The sequence below is a fragment of the Molossus molossus genome, unplaced genomic scaffold (assembly GCF_014108415.1).
Source record: "Molossus molossus isolate mMolMol1 unplaced genomic scaffold, mMolMol1.p scaffold_m16_p_12, whole genome shotgun sequence".
Lineage (NCBI taxonomy): Eukaryota > Metazoa > Chordata > Mammalia > Chiroptera > Molossidae > Molossus > Molossus molossus.
This window is the reverse complement of record NW_023425347.1, coordinates 70,214,893-70,240,875: the sequence shown is the minus strand read 5'-3', so window position 1 is coordinate 70,240,875 and position 25,983 is coordinate 70,214,893. Positions and strand designations below refer to the sequence as shown.

At 47.8% G+C, this 25,983-nt stretch overlaps 1 protein-coding gene across 1 annotated transcript; it reads right to left on the bottom strand.

The window, feature by feature from the left end:
• Positions 1-13,604: 13,604 nt before the first annotated feature.
• MOB3C (MOB kinase activator 3C) lies at positions 13,605-22,353 on the bottom strand. Its single transcript, XM_036257476.1, has 4 exons — positions 22,192-22,353; positions 17,895-18,363; positions 15,155-15,357; positions 13,605-14,843 (listed from the first exon to the last, which is right to left on the bottom strand). Exons 2-4 carry the CDS (start codon positions 18,310-18,312, stop codon positions 14,814-14,816), a joined length of 651 nt encoding a protein of 216 aa, XP_036113369.1. The 5' UTR covers positions 18,313-18,363; positions 22,192-22,353; the 3' UTR covers positions 13,605-14,813.
• Between the last annotated feature and the right edge of the window lie 3,630 nt (positions 22,354-25,983).

Below are 25,983 nucleotides of genomic sequence, written 5' to 3'. Positions count from 1 at the left end.
TCTGTATATAGCAGACATTCTTCAGTTCTCTGCTTCAGTTCAGCTTCTGCTTCTTCATATCTGGCATGAAAATCTTCAAAAAGCAGAAACAGAAAGGATATCAAAATGCTGACTTCTTTAAAAGAATCAGAGAAGATAAAGATCAACCTAAGTGTTCCCCAAACCTACGCATTATACTGGTAAGTAGATATATACAAGGCAATCACAGATTTTCCCAGTCCTTAAAATCAGACATTTGGGCATTTGAAATGTGGAGATTAAGCATTTGACAATCTAACAAGTGTCTGAGTAAAAGTTTTAGGAATGTTTCCACTGTGGAATTCTAAAACCAAAAAGACACAACTGGACCTGGATGATAGATATGGACACCTCTGCTAAGAAGTCTCATGCAGAAGGTAAAAGCTGACACTTCTCTGTCATCCAAGTCTCAGGAGGCAATAGAGCCAGAACGATAAAGTAGATGCTGAGAGCAGCCGATGGCATGAATGGAACAAGGTTTTATAGCAAATGCATAATTATTGCTAGTTTTCTATCTGATGACTTCATTTCCTGTCCACTGCTGTTTTTAATCTCATGGCTCTAATTATCATGTGTCAAAGTAGAGTTGTGAATTTCTCTACAACATGAATGTGTACTTCCCCTTTTCCCAATGAAAAAGCTCTGAAAATGCAATTTATATCTGAATTCTGGGAACCTTGTGCCAAAATTTCTAAGAAGGTTTTCTAACCGGATGGTGGATGTGTTTCATCATTTCTTCAAATCATGTGTTCCACAATGAACTCATCCCCAACCCCACCCACTGCCTCCTTCCTCCTTTCCCTTCTTCTCTATCAGATTTTATCATCCTGCCAGTCAGCCAGCAACAGAACCTTTAAATAATTTCATGCCTCTTTCTCTTCCAGTCTCATAAGCTCCAAATACTAACACTGTATCAGGCTTTCCCTCAGCCTGTTATGTAGCTGTTTGAAGAATAGCACCTCTTCTTTCTTCAGGGCCCATCACAAATTACTGAAAGTAGTCCCACAAATTACAGAAGCAGTCCCTGACTTTTTTCTGCTTCATCCATCATGGACTCAAACCCACAGTATACTACTAAAATACTTAGAGCTAGCTCTATACATGTATATGTGGCTTTCCCACTAGGACATAAGCTCCTCAAAGGAAGGGACTTATCTTTTTTTTTTTTTAATTTTTTTTTCTTTATTTATTTTAGAGAGAGAAAAACATTGATGACAGAGAACATTAACCGGCTGCCTCCTACGTGGCCCCCACTGGGGATTTAGCCCACAACCTGGGCATGTACCCTGATGAGGAATCAAACCGCTGACCTCTTGGTGCAGGGATTGATGTTCAACCACTGAGCCACACTGGCTGGGCTAGGGGACGTATTTTTTTCATCTATATATTTCCAGCATCTAACACAGTATCTGGCCAGTATCTGGCACAAAAAAACAGGGAGGACTCTAGTAAATATCTGAAAGAATTACTTCATCCACTATATATATATATATATATATTTTTTTTTTTTCTTATCCTCACCTGAGGACATTTTTTGATATTTTGTTCAGATAGAGTGGGAGGGAGGGAGAGAGAGAGAGAAACATTGACGTGAAAGGGACATATCAAGTAGTTGCCACTTGCACAACCCAACCAGGGCCGGGGACAAACTGCAACTGAGGTACGTACCCTTAGCGGTAACCGAACCCAGGTCTCTCGGGACCACAGGCCGATGCTCTAACCGCTGAGCCAAACCGGCCAGGGCACAAAATATGTTTTTTTAATTTTTATTTATTGATTGATTTTCAGAGAAAGAGAGGAAGGGTGAGAGAGAGAAACATCAATTTGTTGTTCTACTTACTTATGCATCATTGGTTGCTTCTTGTATGTGCCCTGACTGGGGATCAAACCAGCAACCCTGGCATTATCAGGATGATACCCTAACCAACAGAACTAGCCTGCCAGGGCCACAAAATATTTCTCTATTATCCAATAGAGAATGTTAGTACATAGAATAATCCTTCTTATCTGTGCTTTTTATTCCTGAACAAATTTCTGTGGCCCAACGAAACTATTTCCAGGACCCAAAGAAGCTCAGGTTATACTCTCTCCATATGGCCACAACACTTCCAGAAACAACCTTAAAGTTCAACTCTTTGCCTTTAGTCTTGCCACAGGATGAAATCCCTTGGTCCCTTCCTTCTTGTTGTCTATAGTAGAAGTTGGCAAATTTGTTCTGTAAAGGGCCAGATAGTAACTATTTCAGGCCTTATGTGTCAAATAGTCTCTGTCACAACTATTCAATTTTGCCTTTGTAGAAAAAAGCAGCCATAAATAACATGTAAATAAATGATTATGGCTATATTTCAATAAATATTTATGGATACTGAAACATGAATTTTCATGCCACAAAATATGAATCTTCTTTTGATCCCTCCCCCCAAACCATTTAAAAATGTAAAACCCATTCTCTACATTGTAGTCTATATGAAAACTGGTAGTAATCCAGAAATGGCCTATAGGCAAGTTTGCCAACCCAGCTTATTTCCCTTCTTACACACACACACACACACACACACACACACACACACACCCCATTTCCACCTCTAGTAGGTCTACAGTAAAAACAAGCCTCAGAATTTCTTTATGAACTTCATGTTATTCTGCTGTTTGAAGCCACTTTAGGACTAGAGAGGTAAGAAGCACATGAGTTTTCGAGCCATTAGGACCCAGATTCCGATTCTGGCCTTACCATATACTAATCAGGTAGCCTTGGACATAATACTTAACTCCTCTGTGCTTCACTCTCATAACCTATAAAATAGGGACAATAACATCTACATCAGAGAGTTGCTATGAGAATTAAATGAGCTAATATATATCCCGTTCACGGCACAATGCCTGGTATATAGTAGGTGCTCAATAAATAGTAACTATTATTTAAACTTAGTATATGGCTTGCCAGATCAGTTGTGGCCTTGTAAAGTACTCTGTAAACCACAACTGGACAGCATGAGGGAATAAACCGTTAGCAAAGTACGAAGGCAAAGAGATAGAATTTGGAGGTTTTCAGATATATGATGCAGGTTCCAAGTGCTTGGGTTGGTCATGATTCCTTCTGGCAACATTCCAAATTCCTTTGAGCCTCTTTTCCTTCTCAGCAAGAACTTCTGACTCTCACATGGCCTGTTATCTTCTTAGCTTTCCTTACCAAATACCCAGATAAGCCCTGGGATCCTCTCCTCATTCTTGTACTCTTCTTAGCATAGGGCTGGGGAAGGGTGAACGTGGCCAGACCAAACCTACATAGATTGGCCTGCCATTGGGTCTTATACAGGTTGGGCACCCAATTCTCTCTCAATTCTTCATGAAGTTCTTGCTGTATAGGGAATGAAATTTCGCCAGAGCTTAAGAACTAGTTTTTTACAGAAGTTTCAGAGCAGCTAGGTCGGTGTGCTCAGTGAATTGAATGTCATCCTATGGACTGAGAGGTCCTGGTTCGATTCCTGGTCAAGGCAGATGGGGGGATGCAGGAGGCAGCTGATGGATGTTTCTCTCTCACATGGATGTTTTTATCTCTCTCTCCCTAAAAAAAAAAATAATGAAAAAATATTTAAAAACAACAAATAAAAAAAAGTTTCAGAGCAAAAAACCCACAACCAACCAAAACCAAGTATATAAATAAGGGATCCATCACTGTATCACTTTCAAGACAGAAAACAGCAGTGGTGGGCAGATAAGACTAAGGCTTGTGGTATCTCTGTCCTTGATCCAAAAAGCCAGATTCAAGCCTGTCACTTCCTTACTCCGACACCTGCAATGGGTGTCCACTTCTTCTAGAATCCCAGAATCCCAAGCTCCTGTGCTGTCACTCAGGGCCTTCACAAACTTTCCCCAGACCATCCATCCTGCATTATGCCTTACTATTCCTCTACAGAAGTCTCAACCTGTAGTCCAGGCAAAATGACTATTTCTAACCAATTGTCCTCAACAATTTCCAGCTTCCCACAGCTGTGCATAATTCAATCACCTATAACATTTTATTGCACATCTCCCCCTAGACTGTGAGCTAGGGATAGCATGGAGACTATATCTGATTAATATCTAGGTCCCCTACACCTGGCACAGGGCCTGGCACAAGGCAAACACTCAATAAATGTGAATAAATAAATGGAAACACCTGAAGTTATTCTCCCCTTAAACTGTTTTAAGTTGGACTCTTATTAGCAGACTAAGCACAGTCTGGGTTATTGCCAAGAAGTAGAAAAACTGAAGATAAAGAAAAGAAGCATGACCAATGAGATCCAAAGCAATGGAAAATAGGTTTTAAGAGTGAGGTAAAAGAAACCAGGGCTGTTTAGCCTGGAGAAGAGATGATGAGGCCTAACTCGATTCTGGCTTTAAGTACACAAAAGGTTCTCATGAGAAAATCTTGACCTCATCCTCCCTTTATAATCAGAAGAAACTTTTCCATATTCATGGATAATGGAACAAGAAGAAATGGCTTAAGTTAATGCCAGAGGGGTTTCAGAAGGAGTAAAAGAAAAACCAAATTAAGCTCCATTTTCCCAGAGATATTGTTATTGCACTTTTTGGCAAGTGAATTGGAGGGTCTTGCTTAGTACTTTTGTTGAAGGCTGTGCAAAAGGGAATAAATACACTGCCCTGTTCCTGTTTACTACGAAGGGAGGTGGATAAAACACAAGTCAGGTAAGATTTGCTAATAAGCCAAAGACTTTTTATTGACCCTTTTCCTATAGGCACTTTCTTTCATGTCATGCTTTGCAATCCTGTAATGGAACAATCTAGAATTTCAAAGTTTCCCGTTGGGGCAATGGAAAGAAAGAAAAGGCAACAGTGTTGGAGTAAGACAGTAGAGAAAATGCCCTAATAAATATACTTTCTATAAAAATAATATCTAACTGGACATTAATAATAATTGTTAATATTATTACTATTAAAGCTAACATTCATTGAACACCTACTATGTGCTAGGCATGGTGCTAAGTGCTTAATATAAGTTATCTGAATCATCGTAACAACCCCATAAGATAGGTAATATTTGTATCCCCATTCTACAGATGAAGAAACTGAGACCCAGGAAGGTAAATAACTTGCCCAAGTCACATAGCTAGCAAGTGCTAGAGCCAGGACTAAAACCTAGGCAGTCTGCTCTAGAGTCTATTCACCTAACTACTGTCTCTCTATAAGAAGGATGAGAGGCTAGAATTTAAACCCTAGTCTCTCTGAATCCATGTTCATATTCTTAGCTACTTCCTTATACTGCCCAAGCCAGGAAGAGCAATGCAACACATGACATTAGCAAAAGAAGAGATCTCAGAAGTGAACCAAAATACCCCAGAAAGAAGCTGAGATTGAGGACTCATAGATAATAATGACCAGAATCAGGACTTGAATGCCAGCCCTTGACTCCAAGTGCAGTCCTCTTTCCTCCATTATAGATTCTTGTTGAATTTGAGGGTGAGAAAATGAAGGAACAGTATGTGCCAAATGGGTCCCTCCCTAGACACTTTTGTAATGAACTGTTAATCTAACCTCACATTAGAACCTATGCCTGAACTATAAGGGTGCCAGAAGTCTCTGGAAACTGATTCTAAGATCCTACTAGCTAAGGATGGCAATACACCAATTTATGGTACTAGTAGAGGAGCTGCCATAACGCTCATACATTAAACAAGTCAAGCAGCCCCAGATCAGGCATTTTCCATAGGTCAGTGGCTCACTATTTAACCCTGAACTGAACTATTCCAACAGCCTCCTCATTGATGTCCCCATTCTGGGACTTTCTTTGCTCTAGTCTAGCCTCCATTCTGCAGCCACAGTAAACAGAGCCTTAGTCATGACCTGCGGAGCCTTGCTGCTCAATGGAAGAAAGAACATGGGTCTTTGAATCTAATACTGGTAGGTATGGACCGAGCTCTTCCACTTACTAGCTACCTGACCTTGGGAAAGTCACTTTAGTCTTTCTGAGGTCTGGTTCCTTCTTCTTTAAATTGGGGATGAATATCCCTTATTACAGGATTGTGAGGATTAACTAAATTATAGTATATAAAGCATTTAGCATATTGCAAGCCACAAAGCAGAGCAAACACTCAGTAAATGTTAGTGTTCTTCTCCCCACTCCCTTCTCTATATTTTTTTGTCACAAATCACCATTTCAGCTTATTTTTACTCCTCACCAACTCCATTCTTCTCCCCCAACACACACACACACGTTCATTTACACCTCTAGGCCACTGTTCCAACTGCTCCTTCTCACAGGAATTAACTTTCTCTAAGGCCCAGCATATATTTTCCACCTTTAGGAATCCTTTTCTAGATCCCCTTTGGTCATGTTGGGATTGATTTCTCCTTCTTCCAAACTCCAACTTTGTTTATATTCTTTACTACATTTACCATAGTCAGTCTGATTTCAGTTATTTATGTACTTATCTATCTTCCCAACTACACTGGAGGGAGAAGGCTCTAAGAAGACAATTACTTACAGGAGGACAGGAAATGTGAGGTTTTCCTGTGTATATTTCTCAATACCAGGGTCTTATACATAGTAAAACCTCAATATTTATTGAGTTGAATCTTGCCACCCTTGACTGGGGATCTTTACAGAAAGATCCTGGACTGAGTTTACTCTAAAACTCTACATTTACTGACTGACTTGACAGACATGCAATTTTTAAAGTATACTAATGTTCCTAAACTAAGATCCACCAATACCCACGTCAGCTTGCTTCATTCCTTTACCATTCTTTCAATACACTTTGGACTCCTCTCAAGAATGCTAAGTGATATAAGCCAGTCAGAGAAAGACAAGTACTACATGAACAAAATAAGCTGATGATCAAAATAGATCTAGTGACATGGAAGTAGGGAACAGACTGACAAACCTCAGAGGGAAGGGGGTGGGGTAGGGTGAGAAGAGAGAAACCAATGTACAAGACAATAGTGTGGGGAAGGTAAGAGGGGGGTGAAAGTGGGGAGGAAGGGATCAAATGGGGAAAAGAAGAGGAACATCTGTAGTACTTTCAACAATAAAGATTAAAAAAAAAATCTCTCCAGGATATAGGCAGACATTGCCAGGAGGACGTTGCTCATTCACAGAGGTAGGGTGATGCGGGACAAGCTCTTTGGAGAACTGTTCCCCACAGATGGTTAGGAGATGACTGCATTAAAACCATATTAAAAACCAGAGATGTGAAATCCTAAAGTAGACCTTAATGGTTTCTACTTGCTTCAGTTTCCAAATCTATAAAATAAAGTTTTGAGATGTTACATATAGAGCAGTTAAAACAGTATCTGCCACATAGGAAGCGCTCAGTAAGTGTTAGATATATTAACAATGTAGTAGCCTGGAAAAAACAAAGAGCCAGGACTTTTTACTTCCAGTACTATTTCCACCACTGACTGATTCCTTGTGCAATCTCCAGCGAGCCCTTTCCCCTCTGGGCCTTTCCGTCTCCGTGAAAGTAAAGAGGTAGAACCAGATGGTTCCCATGTTCCTTCTACCTTCTATGAACAACAAAGAGCCTTCTGTTCCATGTGCTGAAGCTGCTGACAAGTAAAAATATGAATGCTGGTTCCCAGATGGGAGGGGCCAAGGACAGGACAATTGATTAGTAAACCACCTGTGCGCTTTCCCCTTTGTGAACTATATCATACTCAATGCAGGTCCCTGAATAGAGCACCACCTCCCTTCCCAACAAAACTCACAGCAAAGGCAAGAGAAGAGCAGCAATGAAGAATCTTTTCTTGTGCAGAATACCTGCACTTTCTTGCCTTTGATGCCTGTAATTAGGACATAATCAATCTACACCAGTGCTCTCCTTAGGCACATCTTCTCTTGAAGGAAAAACACAAAGGCCCACTCTGAACCCGAAAGCTCATAAAACAAAAACAAAAGTGAGTAAATAAAAAAAAAATTCACTGACTCATTCTACCACAAACACTGCAGAGGCCTACTATGTTCCAGGCAGATGAGGAATGAAACAGACATGGTCCCTTGCCACCAATGTACTCAGAGTACATATGAGGTGATATACCCCACGGCTGACAGTGAACTGAGCTACATTTGAGCTGTGGCCCTGCTACAGGAGATGGGAAGGGGACAACTAATCCAGCAGGGGGATCAGAGAAGCTTCTCTGGCAGATCACATGAGACATGGACCTTGAAAGATGAGAAGGAAGAAGGCAAAGGAACATGCAGGGAGTGTTTGCGTAGTTTGTTTTGTCTGGGTCACAGGGTGTAGGTTTGGGAAGGCAAAGAGAAACAGGACAGGAGAGAGGTTTGGGAACAGATTATGGAGGAACTTGCCTATGAGGCTGTGGCGTCCAAACTCTATACAGTAGGCAATAAGCCCACCAAGGTTTCCGAGCAGAGATATAAAATAACACTTTCAGCAAGATCCCATGGGCTTCTATAAAGAGGATGCAAAAGGAATCAAGTTCCTAGATTACTATGACATCACATAAGGAAATCACGTGCACTTCGGAAGCATGCACAGGAATTCATCAGCTCCTGTTCACAGAGCTTCTCTCTGCCGTGGTCATGCAATCTGACTTCAAGAGGTGCTCACTTGCCAGGCCCTCTAACCATCTAAATCTTCCAGAGCACTAGAGTAATAGGCCTCCCAAAGTCAGGAACCCAATTATCCTTCTGGATCACAGTAAGGGAAGAGCTGATGTGGAATAAGTTGGCACCAATCTTCAGCAGGCCCAGCTCCACATAAAAACCCAACCTTGAATCTCCACTTTAAATCACTTCTAGACTAGCCCTCTTTAGAGGGGCTGAAAGCACCTGGCCAATGGCTAAGGAGTAGTGAGACAATATATATGAGTTGCCCAGCATGACACTTGGCACATGGGCAAGTCCCCTTCCCATCTTGCAAGGTCAGTACCACCTGTAAATCCCACTGAGGCTTCAGGACCTAGGTCATCTCAACTCTCCCCCCAGGGCCTCTCTAACGTATCCTCATCCAAATGACCTAGTTAATATAAATCACACCCGTTTCATGACAGGTGCCATACTAGGCACCTGTCATGTGTTGAATGTGTAATCCTATTCAACTTTCACAATGACCCTATTTTGCCCTTTTTATACAGGAGAAACTAAAGCCCTGAGAGGGGAAATGACTTGCCTGAGGACACAGGTAGGAAGTGACAGAGATCTGGGGCCAGGATTGCCTCACCCAGAGCTGGCCCTGCCACTGACCTTCTGAAAGGTAACCTGGAAACTTCCTCCCTAAGGAGAGAGACTGCACCTGACACTATTCATTCTCAAGGGACAGCGACCCGCACACGTCAGGAGCTTTCAAATGAAAACAGCTAACTTTAAAATAAATAAACAAACAAACAAACAAACAAAATAAACAAACAAATAAATAAAATAATGTAGTACAAAGATTAGAAATTCCTCGCATGAAAAACTATTCATGGGGTTGGACTGCCTGAGCCTTGAACGCAGCCATATAGCCTGGCAGGGACTCAGTCTCAAATTGGCCCAGACTGAGCTCCGATCTAGGACACCTGTCACAACCCAAGCCGCGACCGGCGACACATGCTGCGCCTGGAGCTGGGCACAGTCGGAGCCCCGAGGAGACCCCAAAGACGCGTCCCCTTGACTGACACCCGCGGTTGAATCGGGTCGTGACCTCGGACCGTTCCCAAGGCCCTGATTTCTGCGTCCCGGGGCACGGACTCACTCACAGACACGCCCCCTCCCCAAATCCCATTTCACTTGCAGGGATACCTCGCTGTTCTCGTGTTTCCCTCAGCGGACTCGCCACAGCGCCGGTCGCGCTCCCCCACTGCGGATCGCTCCACTGAGAACGCGGAAGAGGCGGTACTAAACCCGAGGGGGCGGGCCCGACCGGAGCGGAGCGCGAGGGGGCGGATCTGCGCCTGCTCCCCGATGTTTACGCCCAGAGAGAGGGTACGGACGAGCTTAGTCAACTACGCAGGCGTGATGGACAGGGGCGGGGAGATTGCTGGGAAGGGGCGGGGCTTAGCTCTCGCTACTATTTTCTAAGTGAAGGTCGGGAAGCCAGGGAGCAAGCTCCAGGAGGGAGGAGGCCAGGAAGCTGCAGGAGTAATTAACATTTACCAAGAGCTTCTGCATGCCAGGAAGGAATTTTTTAAAATGTCTTTTACATATGGGGATATGCGCTAGTCTTTTATAAAATGAAAGCTAATTCTGTAAAATTTCTTACAGATTACTCTTGTAATCTCACAAGAGTTTCTCCTTGAGTAGAGCATTCACCCAGTAGTTAAAAAAAAAAGACTTAAAAGTTCATTACTTGGAGAAAACCATCTGCATACAAATTAATATTTCAACCAGCCCTGGGTCTTCTCCCAAGATGCAAGTGTGATGAGGTAATGAGAGTGCTGACTTGGGTTTGATTCAAGTCCTGACTCTGAATGTGTTTACTTCGTTGTGAAATGGAAGTAAATATCCCTTCTCTGCCTGCCTCAGGACTGTTGTGAGAATCTGGTGAGCAATGCTGGCTAAAGAGCCTCTTGGACTTTCTTCCCATCATCCATCTGAAAAACATTTGTTCCCTGTCCCTTTCTGGGCTCAATCTTCTCATCTGTATGATGGAGAGAGGTCTGGAACATCAGAGAACATTCAGGGCTTTGCTAGATTTCCCAGTATAGGTTAAGGCTGGAGAGGAGTTCTCCCAAGCATCTGTATTCAGTCACTTCCAGAATCCCTCAGTCAACCTGAAGGCCCCTGTGTGTCTTGATCTCTCCCACCTTCACCTTCTGCGCCCGTTCAAACTTCATGCCCTCACATGTCATGCTGGCCTGTTCCCCTCTGTTTCCCGAATGTCTCAATAACAAGCTGCTCCTGAGTCACTCAAGCCTATGTTCCAATCTAGGTTCTCAAAATTGCTATGTCCTCCATATGGCAACCAACTTCAGTTAACACCAGGGAGGAGGGCTCTGGAGAACTCATAACAAGAAGGGCTCAAGGAGGGCTCCCCCAAATCAGGTGCAGCTCCAGCCATGCTTGTGGCTCCCTTCACTACACACTACGTAAATACAGCTCCCAGGAGTGGAAGTGACCACAGGAAACCTCAAAGAAAAGGCTGCAGTGTTCATGAGGGCCAGGGTTGGTGGGGCAGCCTTTACTCAATAGGTGGATGCTCTGCCCCAAGGTGGGGAGAATGGCTTGCCTTCTTATTTCCTGCTCCAAATAGTGTTATGGATCCAGGAAAACAAAGCCTTCAACAGCCTGGCTGCCCAGACTGTTCCTATACCCCTAATACATTGCCTCTCCCAGGGCTCTCTCATGCCAAGTTTTGCCCTATGGATGACGTGGGACTCTGTTCTCTCTTCTGTCTCCTCCTTCCTCTCCTACCTCTGTCTAGTCTTCTCTAAGCATCCTTCTCTGAATTTCTCAAAGCAGCTTTGTAGCTTCTTGTAAGGAGCAGGCTGTGGCCACCCAGTTCTGAAATTAATCTACCCTCACTGCCATGGTGTATTTCAAAACTATGATCCCAGAACCTGAACTTTCTAAGAGTCTGAGCTATTCAGTAATTGAAAAGGTAGTGAGTGACCTGTCACAGGAAGAGTGCAAGTAGAGTATGTTTTAGAATGCTGAATGGGGTCCTCCTCTGGCAAGCCAGAAGAAGAGGCAACAGAGTGGAGGGCCTTACAGATCCTAGAGCAGTGGAAGGGGGAATACTTGGTGCCAAGAAGGGAGTTGGCAGCTAGTATATGTCAAGCATTTAGAACTGTACCTGACACATAATATTAGTTATTATTTCATTATTGTGAATGATTCACAGACTGGGAATAATGAAGCAGCTTAGAATCAATTATTCCCTCGCTCCCACTCCTGCTCATGAAATAGATGGGTTAAATTGAGGTCTGGAGGGGCCCACCATAGTCAGGGGCTGGGCTGGGACTAGAACCTAGGCCTCCACCTCCCAGGAGAGCCGCTGCACAAAGCCAGGCTGTTGCCCTTTCAGGTAGAGGGGAGAGCTCTAGGTGGGCCTTTGCTGACTCTTAGGAACCAAGCTGTGACCTGGCCAGTGTTAGAGCACCAGCCCATGCACCAAAGGGTCACAGGCTTAATTCCCAGTCACATGGTGCATACCAGGGTTGCAGATTTGATCCCTGGCTCTGGTCAGGTTCATGTGGGAGGCAACCAATCGATGTATCTCTCTCACTTCGATGTTTCTCTCTCTCTCTCCCTCCTTCCCTTCCAGTCTCTAAAAATCAGTGGAAAAAATATCCTCAGGTGAGGATTAAGAACAACAACAAAAAGAACCAAGTTTTTCAACTCATCTGGGCACTTGAGATAAGAAGCAGTGTAATGAAAGCAAGACCTGAGCTAAGAGGCTCAAGTGTTTCCTGGTGAATAAGCTCAGGAGTCAGCCCCGTATCCAGCTACATACAACAAACAGCATTTTCTTGAGAAGGGCTTCCTCTGCTATGATTAGGATTAGGACTGTGTTTCTTTCCTGTCCCTTAACCCATTAGCTCCAATAACCCACCCAGATTAAGGGGGTGAGAACAGCCAGTGCCAGGTAACCTGAGCTGAAATAAGGAAAGAATCTACCGAGAAGAGACTGAGCTCCCCAAAGGCAAGGGCCAGTCCTCCCCTCTCCTAGGGTCCTAGCCTTCCCCAGGAATTCTAGGTTCAGAATGCCCAGAGCCCTGGGAAAATGTTGGCGTCTCCACCCTGGAGAGCTGGGCCAAACATGACCATACCAGCCAGCACTCCATATGGCCTGGGACAAAAAGCCCTTCCTGCCCCATTCTGGCCCAGTTTCTCCCACAGCTTTCCCAGGAGCCATGTGGCACCCAGACCACAGCTTCCCACCAGCACTGCTTTAGTTTGCTTCCTTTATTTACCAAAAATAACAATAAAGTCTTCCCTCTGTTTCACAAAAATAGATTTCCCCCCGTCCCTCCCCACCCCACCCACCTATCTCCCCCTCCTCTGCAATCAGCACTGGCCACAGACTAGAATCCATCTTCTGATCCACAGTCCTCCCTGGGGGAATCTTTGACCCCACCCCACCCACTCCAGAGCCTTTGGCAAAGCTGCTGGGGCCAGTGGTATCCCTTGGAACTTCTCAGGAAGCAGCAGTCCCAGGGCCAGCTGGCCAGCTTCAGGAGCCCCATCTGCTTCCCCAGAGATCAGGCAGCTGCTGGGCCACCAAGAGGGGTATGATTTTGGAGGCTTGGCTCAGCAGATAGCCCTAGCAGACTGGAGGGAAAGTGGGGCACTCTGGCATCAGGCTAGAAATCCTTGCTCAAAGCAGGAACAGTTGTGTCCTGGAGAGGGACTGTCAAACCCTCTTTCCACATGCTTCTCATCTTCCTGTGTTACATTCCACAGGCCCTAGGGTGGGAGTCAGGGCCTTGGCTTTTACTCCACCTCCACAAAGCCTTGCTGTGAGGCCTAGACAGTTTCTCCCTCCCTTTCTCCTGGCTTCAGTTTCCTCTCATGTACATGGAGGATTCTGTGAGACTAGGTGATCCTCGGGTCTTTTCTGGCTCTCCATCCTGGCCTTCCAGCATGGAGGCTCTGGGAAGGGAGGGCCCTGTCCCTGCTTCAATCCCCCACCCCCCCACCCCCAATGGGTCTAGGCACAAGGCTGGGCATGGGGTGCTGAGTAATGGAGGAGTGAATGAACATCCCAGTTTCTCTTTGAATAGCTATGCTCTGAGAGTCAACCAGTTGGAATGTTTCAGGATGGTTGGGAAGGAGGCAAGTACTTATGGGTGCTCTCCAAGCCTAGAAGAGTCCATTCACTAGCCACGTGGTCCTCAATGTCCGGGGATGGGAGACAAAGTTTCCCAATTCAAGTTCCTCTAGATTCTTGGGTTGGACAATTATCCTGTGCTGGGCTTCAGATCCTGGGAACCAAGTCTATAGATTCTAGGAGCTAGATTGGAGTACGTAATTCCCAATTTAAGCCCCAGAGGACCATTTGGACATGAGGGATTACCCTCAACCCCCAGGAGGCTGTCTATAATCAGGCCTTTCTGGAGACAGAGGACTGAGGGAAATTATAGCTGATACGCATCTCTGGCTGAACAATCAGAACCTGTCTGTGATGGGCCAGGGATTTAGGTACCCAGGGCAAATCTCCCCTTCCTACCTCCCCACAGCTCTCCAGAATTCATGCTGATGGAAGAAGGTAATCTAGACGGTTCAAACATAGAACTACATCCATCTACAACCACATTTTGTACACTTACACACATCGTCGGACACATCAAGTAGGGACAGTGAACCGTCATCACTCCTACAGTGGTCATGGTCTGATGGCCCCAATCTCTCTGCCCCTCCCTCCCTTACCTCTTTGTTCCTTCCATCCATTCGTTTGCATAACATTTATGAGGTCCTACTATGTGCCAGGGCGGGTCTAAAGTGGCTAGCTCTCACAGACACACCCACGGTCAAACTCTCTTATACACACAGTGCTCACTCACACAGAGGCTGCTCCCTCTCTTGTATCTTTCTTGCCAGCACCTCAGCCACATCCACATTGCCCAGATAGGCTTGGGAACCACCATGGAAGGGTCTCCCAGACTTCATGTTGGAGGTTTAGCTTTTCCTTTCCTTCCGTTTGCCCACATTTAAATCGCCCCCTTCTCCATTCACAAGCAGTCAGGGGACATGTGGGCAGACTCCTGAGAACCAAGAAGTCCAGGGGCTTTGGGTGTGTGGAGGGGTCCCAGGGCCTTCAGGTTCATCTGCCACCAGACTCCTGAGGGTCCCTTCCCCTAGCCGCTCTATGTTCAGACGATCATCTGACCAGCAACAATGTCCAGGACTGGGCTCAGTGACAGATCCGCTCTGTCATCTCCCTCTGCAGAGACACAAAGTTGGGGTGGGGGGGGAGTCAGTCAGAGCTCAACCTTCACAAACCATAGGGCCTGGCTGCTCTTCTGCCTGAACCCAGCCACTTCCCTCCCCCCACCCCAACTCCAGGCTGCAGATCTGGGTTTGTAAACTGACCCCTAAACAAATTCTCTATTGAAGTACAGAGTCATGTTAAATGAATTGCCATCCCCTAATTTATCCTCTTGGGTATTGGATTTTCTTAAAGCAGGTAGCCTTTGGATCTGAAAACTAAGAGGCTAGCCCTAGTGGGGGAGGGGAAGGGAGCCTTGGCCTCACCAGTGGCTCCAGCTCCCGCTGGTCCACCAGGCTGAACTCCCGGATGAAGTAGTAGAAGTGCTTGTAGCAGGTGTTGACGTGCGCCTCGGCCCCCATGCTGAGGATGCTGTCGAAGTGGTGGATGTAGACATGGACAAAGACGCGAAAGAGGCGGGTCAAGATCTTGGTGCAGACCTGCTGGAAGTTCTTGGGAAAGGGAACTCCTAGGGGACAGGGACGGGCAGAAGTGGGGGAGGGGTCAGAATCCTGGTATGAAACCCCTCCCCTACCTAGCCCTGGCCTCCCACATACAGGCAGCCTTTGCCCTAGCACACTTCCCTGTAGGAGACACACAGAGATCATGATTTGCTTTCTCTCATCTTTCCCTTTTTAATGAAGCACAAATCTGACTTTGCCTCTGTTTTGCTGAAATACAGATCATCTTCCACATTTTCCCATGACTCTGAGTAAGACTCTACCACCTGGTGGGGGTCACTGACCAACCCTTCTTATCGTATGATCAAAGTAATGCCGGAACTCTCCCCAGAAATATATGCATCTGTAGGTGCTCTTCCATGACACACTTGGATACAATTCCAAGGGGAGTTCAGCAACATCTGAGGTCCAGTTTTACTTTTAAAAATATGTTTGCATTGATTTTTTTAGAAAGGGGAAGGAAGAGAGAAATAGAAACATTGGCATGAGAAACATCAATCGGCTGCCTTCTGCACACCCTCTGCTGGGGATCAAGCTGGCAACTTGGGCATGTACCCTGACTGGGAATCGAACCAGGACCTCTCAGTCCATTGGATGATGCTCAATCCATTGAGCCACACGGGCTGGACTGGGGTCCAGTTGTATTTATTTATTTATTTATTTATTCCTCACCCGAGGACATTTTTCCTTCAGATAGAGTGGGAGGGAGAGAGAGGAAGAGAGAGAGAGAGAGTAACACCCGCATGACCCAACCAGGGACAGGGACAAAATGCAACCAAGGTACATGCCCTCAGCGGGAACCGAACCCGGGTCTCTCTGGACCGCAGGCCGATGCTCTAACCGCTGAGCCAAACTGGCCAGGGCTGTGGTCCAGTTTTAAAAACATGACTGCTCAAGGTCTTTCAGTATTCTGACCTCCCTCTCCAGCCCCACCCAACTCCTTCCTCTTTGCAACAATCACAACGCAGTCCCCAGATCCCTAATCCTGAGAATTACTAAGGCTTTAAGAGCTAGTTCAGATATCTCTCAGTCCTTCAAATATTCAATAACACTTACACTTCCATCTGTGAGCCAGGCCCTGTGCTGGGCCCTTTGCACATTTCGCCTGGTATGATAATGGGTATGGTTGACATTCCAGAAGTGATCAAATAAAGGTACATAAAGATGGAGCCACTTGCCTGAGGCCACATAACTATTAATTAGTACAGACTGGAGGCAGGATTCAAACCCTCTCTGCACTGCACTAAAGCACCCCTCTGGGACAAATACCACAGACTCTGCACGTGAACAGCTCAAAGGACCTGTGAAAAGACACAGTTTTGCATAGTTCCCCCCATGCTCAGGGTGGAGATCTTGGGCCATGCCTTCTTTTCTGCCATTCCAGAGTTAAGGCACAGACATCTGGGGTCTCACCGGCCTGGGGATTAAGGCTAGGAGGGAATACCAGCCCAGACACAGTCCTACATTGGCCCACTCTGCTCCATAGATTCCTTCTTCTCCACTGGGCTCAGGAAGGATTGAGCACTGGATCCCCATGAGCCCTTCCAGGACCAGCCTAGGTCCTGCTCATCTTGACTTGTCCTGCTCATCTAGACTTGGGGCCCAAAAGACCTAAGCTGCAGTTCTGAATCCCTCCTCATTCAGTGTGCACTGTCCCTCTCTTGGCCTCAGTTTCCTCCTGTGTGAAATGAAGATACCCATTGTTGGGCATGATAGTGCAGGAAATGACAGGTCACCAGCTGGGGAGGGGCCTCGGGCATTGAATTGTGACTCAGTGCTCAGCTTCCCTCAGCTTTCAGACTTCTCCCCTCTGGGCTTGACCACCCTGCCCCACCCATCTCTCATTCCCAATGCCTTAAGAGGGATGAATATGAGGCCAGGTGGGGGTGGGGCTGCTGTGATGAACACAGTGTCATGCCAACACCCCTTCTTGATGCCCTTGGGTGGGGAAGCAGGGCCAGGGTGACATCACTCATCTCCCCTAACCACCCTCATCCGCCCAGGCTGCCCCGCTGAGATAAGAAAAGGCTCCATGGTTTGGGCCTGACAAGGAAAAATTCTGCCCTCAGAGCCCCCTGAGGTAGAAATACCATCAGGCACACACAATCCTACACCCCCCTTCCCTTTTAGGGCCAGGAGTCAGAGGGAACTCCCAGGAGGCTGCAGGTCAGATCAGCACAAGCAGAGTGACCTGCTAGGAGCACCTTGAGGCACTTCTTCTGGAAGGTTCTGAGAACCACGGTGGTCTTGCCAGGGTTATCCCTGGTGGGACACTCAAGCTTTAGACAAGAAGAGCCCCCAATTGGGAGTCAGGCAGTCTGCGCTCCAGATGTCTGATCTTGACAAGCAGACATTGAACCTCTCTGAGCCTGTTTCCTCTTCTACAAAATGGGGGTGAAGATTACACACACACACACACACACACACACACACACACTCCCTCCACAGAATTGCTGTATCAAACTAAACGCCTCATCTGTGAAATGGGCTCCGTGGTTTCCTCCCTCTCTGGCCAGGCCCGACCTGCCTGCCAGGTGGCACTCACCAACGCGAGTGGGAAAGACATCCTCATCGTTGATGAGGCCCTCGATCCAGTCCATGAGCAAGGCCATGTAGCGCGGCGCCGAGAGCTTGGCCGGCCGCCGGTACTGGCGTTCGTCCTGCCAGCGGTACTCGTAGCGGGGACCTCCGGCCATCACCGGGCAGCTGGTCTCGCTGCAGCGCTCAGCCATGGTGCCATAGATGAGGTTGATGCGGTTGAAGAAGTCCACCACGTGCACCGCGATCCAGTCGTCGATATTCTCGCCCGGCGGCAGCCTCACCACACTGCGCAGGTCCAGGCCCGACTTGAGCGATGCCTGTGCCTTCTTATACAGCTCAAAGCGCTGTGTGCCCGGCTCAAAGCGCTTCCGCGGCCGGAACGTCTTGTCCTTGGCGAACACCTGCTTCAGGCACAGTGCCATGGCGAGGCGAGGCTGAGGGATAGGTGTTTGGGAGAAGGACCTGCGAATGCCCTGCCAGAGCCATGGGCATGGAAGAACATGGTAGTCAGGTCCTTACCAAACGTGCTTTGACATCCCGACACATCATTCCCTCTCACCTCTCAGCTTTTGGCCCACCTCAGCAGCCTTTGCCCAGATTCTAAGAATTTTTTTTCTTTATTGATTTTAGTGAGAGAGGAAGGGAGAGGGAGAGAGAGATAGAAACAATGAGGATGAGAGAGAATATCAATCAGCCGCCTCCCGCATGCCCCCCACTGGGGATCTGGCCCACAACCTGGGCATGTGCCCTGACCGGAACTCCTGGTACATGAGTTAACACTCAACCACTGAGCCACACCGGCGGAGCTGCCCAGATTCTAAATCCTCCTCATCCCCTCTGTCCAGTGCCACTGCCCTATTTCCAGGCAGCCCTATCTCCCCCTGCCAAGTGTCACAGCCCTAGCATCCTATATTATTTCCTTTCACATTCATCTATATTATTTCCTTTCACATTCATTGCATCTCACAGAGGTCTGGGCCTCGGTTCCAAACAGGTGCTCCTCAGACTTGCTGTTAACCAATAGAAAGGTGGCAGAGCCTTCCTGCAGGCCCTCCAGAAGGCAGGAGCCGGGACACGATGACCTCTGCAGGGCCCACAGGCCACCTGGTGCAGCGTGGGAGAGCCTGGTTGCATTGTGCTGGGGGTAGGGGGTAGGGGGAAGGCCCCGCCTTCAGCTTCCTCTGGGATATCTTGTAGTCCATCCGGCCACCGGGGATTCCCAGGGAGCAGGAGGGACTTTTTTTTTTAACCAAAAATGTCCTTTCCTTTTATTACCCTGAAAGAGGAAAGGCCCTCATATGGCCAGCTGGGCGGCCTGTGAGTGTGGTTACAGGCACTGGAGGAGAGGGGGAGGCAGCAGGTCTAGAGGATCACCACTTCCTCCAACAGTGGCTTGAGATCCTTCCCCCCAAGCCAGCCTCCGCCAGCTGGAAACCCCAACAGGCCCCTCTTCCCACACCTGATACTCAGTAGATATTCTTTTTTTAAAAACATGTTATTTAAAAAAATTTTATTTTTCTTTATTGATTTTAGATAGAACATCAATGGAAACATCAATGAGAGAGAATATCAACTGGTTGCCTCCTGCATGCCCCCCCCCCCCACCACTGGGGATTTGGCCCATAAAATGGGCATGTGCTCTGACTGGGAATTGAACCAGCGAACTCCTGGTGCATGGGTTGACACTCAACCACTGAGCCACACCGGCTGGGCAATATTCTTAGAGCACCCACTATGTGCCTGGAACTGGGAGGTAGGAATGTAGTGGAATCCACCCAGCTGGGCCCATCTAGAATTCAGATGAATTTGCTTTGCCTTTTAGAACTGAAGAGTCCCAGACTCAGAACACACTTTGGGAACAGCAATCAGAGCCCCAAGCTTGGAGGCAGAAGTTCTGGGTTCTAGTCCTAATAGCAGGCATGGACTTGGCCCATGCAACTTCCTGGTTCACTCCAACACAGGCCAGGTTTCTGTGACTCTCAGGGTAGACTCTCATCTGTCCTGTGAGTATGTGAGCTCTTGGGAAATGCAAACCCAGGTACCTATTGAGATTAATTTAGCCACAAACTGAGCACTACCCTGACCCTAGACTGAGAACTAAGGCTGATTGTAGGCCAAGCACTGAGCTCTGGCTCCAGGTTGAACTCTGACTTGGCCTTGACACTGGTCAGTGGGGGTACTAACTCTAGCCCTAGACTGAGGCTTGAATATAGCCGCAAACAAAACCTAGCCTTGACCTCAAAGCTGACATTGGAGCATTTTCCTTTCTCATATCTCTAGTAATACTAGGACAAAATTGGGGAAGAAGGATGAGAATAAGGTAACAATTGGGTGTAACCAAAGGCACAGTAAATATGGTTTGGGGTGGTATCATGTCAGGCAATAAGTCAAACTAGTGGAGACGTTTGGAATGGGGGTTCTTTGTTGTACTCACAATAGGCAGGCAAGGAGGGGGACAGTCAAGTAAAATGAGAGGAACCTGGAGAGGAGGGGTAGGACTCCCACCAGGATCTTGTCTTGAAAAAAAGCTCCAAGATGTGGCAGGTCATCTCATCCGTCCCCTGCTCCTCACTTCTTTGGGTGAGAAGTCCCCAGTGTGGGACCTGAGCTTCCCGACCTAAGAGGAGGTGACTTCCATGCTTCACCTGCTGCTTGCATTCTAAACTCTGCTTGGGGCAGGTGCTTCCAAAACCTCTCACAATGCAATTAGGTAGGGTTCCTGGGCTCTTCACCTTCGCCCAGCCAGCCCCCTTTACTGACAGTTACCAACAGACCCTCACCCTGGCATTCAGCACATTACCCTACCTTTCCTACCCCTCCCACTTCCCCATACCAACCACCCTGGGCTTTTTGCTGACCCTCCCCCACCACCAGTCTTCTTATACTGGTGCTTTTGCCTGACTACACATGGTCAGGTTAATGTTATCTCCTCCCACAATCCCCTCTACTAAATCTAGTTCTCTTTCTCCTTAAGTAGAGGCTGCTCTTTGGCCATTGCCACCCCCTTCCCCCCCAGCCTAGGTCAGGGCCTGATACATAGTCAATGTTTACAATCAAGACTCTTAGGGTTAAAATAGCCCTGAAAAATCAACTGGCCCAACCCACTTCTTGTACAGATGGGGAGTCTGAGGCCCAGAAAAGGGATTTGAGGAGCCTGTGTTCACATAGCAAATTACAGGCAGAGGATTTCCAATGGCAGAACTGGAGACTGGGATAAGGTGGGGCTCAGACCAAGATAAGAATAAAAGACCATTTTCCTGCACTGGCTGCACTAGTTGGTCTCTGAAAAAGGAGGGGAATGGAGGGAGAGGGGAAGCATCGTCCCACCAATTAGACCAACCTAATTCCTGTCCCAACATGCTGAGCTTTTCCCACTGCCTCCACAGCAACTTGGTAGTCCTGACCAGTGAGCTAGAGTCTTACCTTCCTGCTGTAGAATTTCAAGGCCTGGGTCTTTCCCCAGGAACAGGTAAGCTTGCCGGTGGGAGGATGGTTAGGTGCCCTTCTATCCATGCCACTTGTTTCTCTTCACTTCCCACTCCCGTGCCCTTCCTGAGTTTATATCCCTCATAGAACCTCTGTTCCCTCCCTGAACCAAGGCCATTGCTCTTCTTAGCCAGTTTCCTAACTCTGGATGTCTTTTTACTCCCAAAGTGGTCAGTGACGGCTCACATCGTAGGTGGGCATCTGGGCTTCCCAAATGAAGACCACAGCGTGGCCCTTCCTGTTCCTGACACTTAGCCCGTGCCAGGGCCACATCTGCAATTCCTCAGGCTGGCCCCAGTTTGAACCTAGAATCCAGCCTAGAGCTGTGCCAATTCCTCAGGCTGGCCCCAGTTTGAACCTAGAATCCAGCCTAGAGCTGTGCGATGTGTGCGTGTGGGGGGCGGGGGGCACCCTGTAGGGTAGAGATCCAAGAGAAAAACAGAGGTGGGGATTCTGTGCTCTGCACTGAGACTGCTCCGTCCCCTCAACTCTCAGCCACCCAAGCCCACCCTTTGGTCGTCAGTCTGCCCTCACCCCTCTCCAACCCAGCGCCAGGACAGACGGGTCATAGGACCCGGAGGTGCAGGCCTGACATTTCCGCTCCCGAAGACACGCCCCCCTCTAACACTGGCACCCCCAAACCCTGACTTTCGACTTTCGCTGCTAGGACCCCAGACCGGACCCCAGACCGAGGACTGTGGCCAGCTTGCCTTCGGGCAAAGGTCGCTCCGGACGGTGCCACGCCGGAGAGCCGAAGAAATGAAAGTGGAAGCGAGCTGGGTCGCGTTCCCGCAGGAACACACAAGCTCACTCACCGGGTCCGCCTCGGCGGGTTGGTGCGAGTCCTTCTCTGGCCGCGGTCACATCCCTAAGGCTCTGGGTCTTCTCCTTTGGCCGGTCCTCCCGCTGTGCTGGTTCTCTCGCCTGTCCACCGGCCTGCCCAGCCGGCCGCGGTCGCACTATCGCCCCCGAGGCGACGCCAGCTCCGCCCTGGCCCTCCCGGCCCCGCCGCGCTGCGGCCCAGGGGCGGGGAATGGGCGGGGAGTGGGGACCCTCCCCTGCCACCCTCTAATGCTCAGACACACTCACTGTCGCCCTTCCGGGAAGTCCATATCGTGCTCCCAAGTTCCCACTGGGCAAACTCAGAGTCTGCTTGGACTTCTACCAAGGAGGCAACCTCAGTTTTCTTCCCTGTAAAATGGGGACAAGTCCAGTTTCTGGCTGGCACAGACACAAAAGCGCTACTAGATAATGGTTTTCTTGCTCTCCCAGAATCATGTGTGCCTGAACTCAGTAAGGGATCAGTTCTGCCCTTTACACTTCCAGACCCTTGGCTCTTGGCATAGTGCCTAGTACACAGCAGGCACTTAATACTCAGTTGCTGAATGAATGAATAAATGCATTGGGACTCATGAGTGTGTCCCTCACCCCAGCACTGAAAGGACTGGCCCTGAAGAGTGTTCAGATCACAGACTTTCACACGTACACACACACACACACACACACACACACACACACACCCCTGCTACAGGGCTGGGGTCCTTGCTCAGACTGAGCTGTTTCTCCTCACTCTTTACCTGAAGTCGTCCCATATCCCACTGCCAGATGTTTGTTCCAACCAAATTCAAACCCTTCAAGACCTGATCTGTTCTCCCTACTTTTCTTTTTCTTTTTTTTTAATCCTCACTTGAGGACATTTTTGCATTTATCTTCAGATAGAGTGGGAAGGAGAGAGGGAGGAAGAGAGAAAGAAACATCGATGTGAGAGAGACACATTGAGTGGTTGCCACCCACACAACCCCAACCGGGGCCAGGGACAAACTGCAACCAAGGTACGTGCCCTTAGCAGGAACAGAACCCAGAACTCTCTGGTCTGCGGGCCGACGCTCTAACCGCTGAGCCAAATCGGCCAGGGCTGTTCTCCCTACTTTTCTCTCCTCCCTACTTTTCTATCTGGGTTCCTCCCCTGAAGGCTGACAGATATTCCACACCAGCACCCAATCACTCTGTGGGCCCCAGGCCCAGGGACCAGGTAGCTGTCGGGATGGGAGGGAGGGTTGGAGACCTTCTAGAGTGGGAGGGCCAAGCAGATGAGTGGGCTGCAGAAGTCACCCTGGTGGGGTGACGAGGTGAGTAGGCAGGAGTAGGTGAGAGCTGGTGGCTGGAGGAAGGCATTTACTGTAGCACAGATGCTTACTGGGCTCCCCTGTATCTGGATCTTCTGCTTGTTCGATGGCACAAGAACACTCTGGACCCTGAAGAATCCCAACTCATAGAACTGAAGATTTTTTTTGTTGAGCACGTATTTTTGCCCAGGTTTAAAGTTAATTTGCTGTACCTCCTGCTGGGATTCCTGCTGTATGGATCCTTAACTCTACCTCAACCCCCTCTAAATATTTGCATGTTTAGTATACAGAAGAGATGCAAATCTAGTCCTTCATTTGTTTGATACCCTAATCAATCCCATTTATTAAACATGACTGTGCACTGAGAGCAGAGCACCAGGTGATGAAGCTGCCCCCGTCCCTGACCTCAGCTGACAACATGTCAGCAAGGAGGACAGCACACAGAGATAGCACAAGGTCAGAGCTCAGTCATCCAGAAGTGAGAACATGGTGACAGACAGATGAGGAGCACTTTGTGAGACTAGGTTAACTGCAGGAAACACATGGAACACCCAACTTGGGGACTTTGAGGAAAGTTTAAAGAAGGCACTATTTAGAGGTGTAGTCATGGTATAGAGAAACCACACAGATAGTATATCACCAAAGGACTAGCAAGAGCAGCCCTTCAATGTTCACTCTAGGCTGAAGCTGTCAACCCCTTGCTGAAGGGGTGCTGGGAAGGAGTGGCCAAAGTGGGAGCTACAAAGGGGAGAGCTACTGACTGGAGCTGTGGCCTAAGCTTGAGGGGCATACCCAACTCATAGCAATCATTCTGCAAAGGACTGGGGGTCTAAAGCTGACTCCCTCACCTCCCTTCCTCTGATTTATGGCCAGGTTTCCTCATTGGCCAACTCCTACTCTTGAAGCCAAGGACAGGCAACCTGTTGATTCAGCCCACAGAAGTCAGCCTCCTCAAGCCTAAAGCTGGGTAGAGGAGGATGGAGAGTGTGTCTGGTGGAGCAATGGAAGGTACTTGACACATGGGCTCAGGGACTTTGACTTACAGAGCTGTGTTTTCCTTATCATTCAGTTCTAAATATTCCATAATTTCCTTGTCATTTCCTCTTTAACTCATGGATGATTTAGAAGTGTGTTTTTTAGTTTCTCAGCCTATGGGAGGTTTATGTTTCTTGTGTTAACTTCTAATTATATTGCATTGTGGTTGGAGAGCATGGTCTGTAAGATTCTTTGGAATGTGATGTGACTCCTTCTGTGGCTTTGCACATGGTCATTTGCTGTACCTCCAGCTGGGTTTTATAGGATGGGCAGGGGTTTTCCTGGTGAAGAGTGAAAAGTACAGAATCTTACATTGTGAGAAATATCTAATCCATCTAGAAGGAACTTCAGAAGTTGCCAGCTCACCCACAGAGTCCCAGTGTCTGTACAATACTAGCTGACAGGTTAAAGGGTTGGGAGAAAACAGATTTCTTAAATCCCTGCACCCCTTCCTGTGGCTCTCAGTCTGGGCTAGAGAGACTGTGTTCTTACAGGAGGCTCTGCTGGGGCTGAGAAGAGCCAGACCTTTGAGAGTAAGCTCCTGACTTTACCACGTATTAGCTGTGTAACTTTGGGGTGCTCCTGTCCTCCCTGATGGCATGCTGTAACCCTATAGCACTACAGTCTACTCAGGATGGGCTTGTTCCCTGCCACTGTGTCAAATAAGGCCCTGTCTCTGAAGCTTGGTGGGAGCCACTGAGAACCTAGTTAAGGACGTACCCTTCTCCACTGCGCAGTCCAAGAACATGACTCCTCGATGGGAGCTCTAGTGGCAGGGGGTGGTATACAGATCTGGGCTCCTGCCCTGCTGGGTGTCTCTAGGAAAGTTTCTGCCTCTCTGTGGACCTCAACTTTCCCCATCTGCTCCACCAAAGCATCTTCCAGTCGTACCATTTCCAGTGCCTCATCAGGACCAGCTTTCTGCTCTTGCCCCTACGGGCCTGTACCCAGGGACTCCACTGATACAGAGTAGCCTCTCCCTGGGGACTTCCCAGCCCCTCATATGCCAGGAAAGTTTCCCTCTCAGAATGAGCTACAGTACCCCCAGATCACCCCACCAGGCTTCTGAAAACTCTTGAAGCTGGATGGAAACTCTTGAAGCTGGATGGGGCCCACCTTCTCCTCAATCTCCCAAGAAAAAATTCTATTTTAGCTTCTGCCTTTTCCTGCCCAGAAGGCAGTATCTTTCATCCTGGCACATTTAGGAAAAAGCAAAGAATAGCCTCATTGCAATAAGAGGAATTGAGGTTAGACTTCCTTTTGTTTGAAAGACAATATTGAAAGAATGTATATTACAATTCTGTGTGACCTTGGACAGGCATTTGTCCTCTCTGAGTCTATTTCCCCCTCTGTAAAATGGAAACACAACAATACGTGCCCCACAGAAGAGCTATGAGGATCAGCAGGACTGTGGTCAGTCTTTTTGAGGGTGCTGCCTTCAAGCAC

Excerpts from the sequence above, each read along its gene's own strand:
- MOB3C (XM_036257476.1), bottom strand. The coding sequence starts at position 18,312 with ATGGCACTGTGCCTGAAGCAGGTGTTCGCCAAGGACAAGACGTTCCGG. Across the intron at positions 15,358-17,894 it reads TGTCTTTCCCACTCGCGTTG|GAGTTCCCTTTCCCAAGAAC; the intron begins GTGAGTGCCACC and ends CCTGTCCCCTAG. Across the intron at positions 14,844-15,154 it reads AGCGGGAGCTGGAGCCACTG|AGGGAGATGACAGAGCGGAT; the intron begins GTGAGGCCAAGG and ends GTGTCTCTGCAG.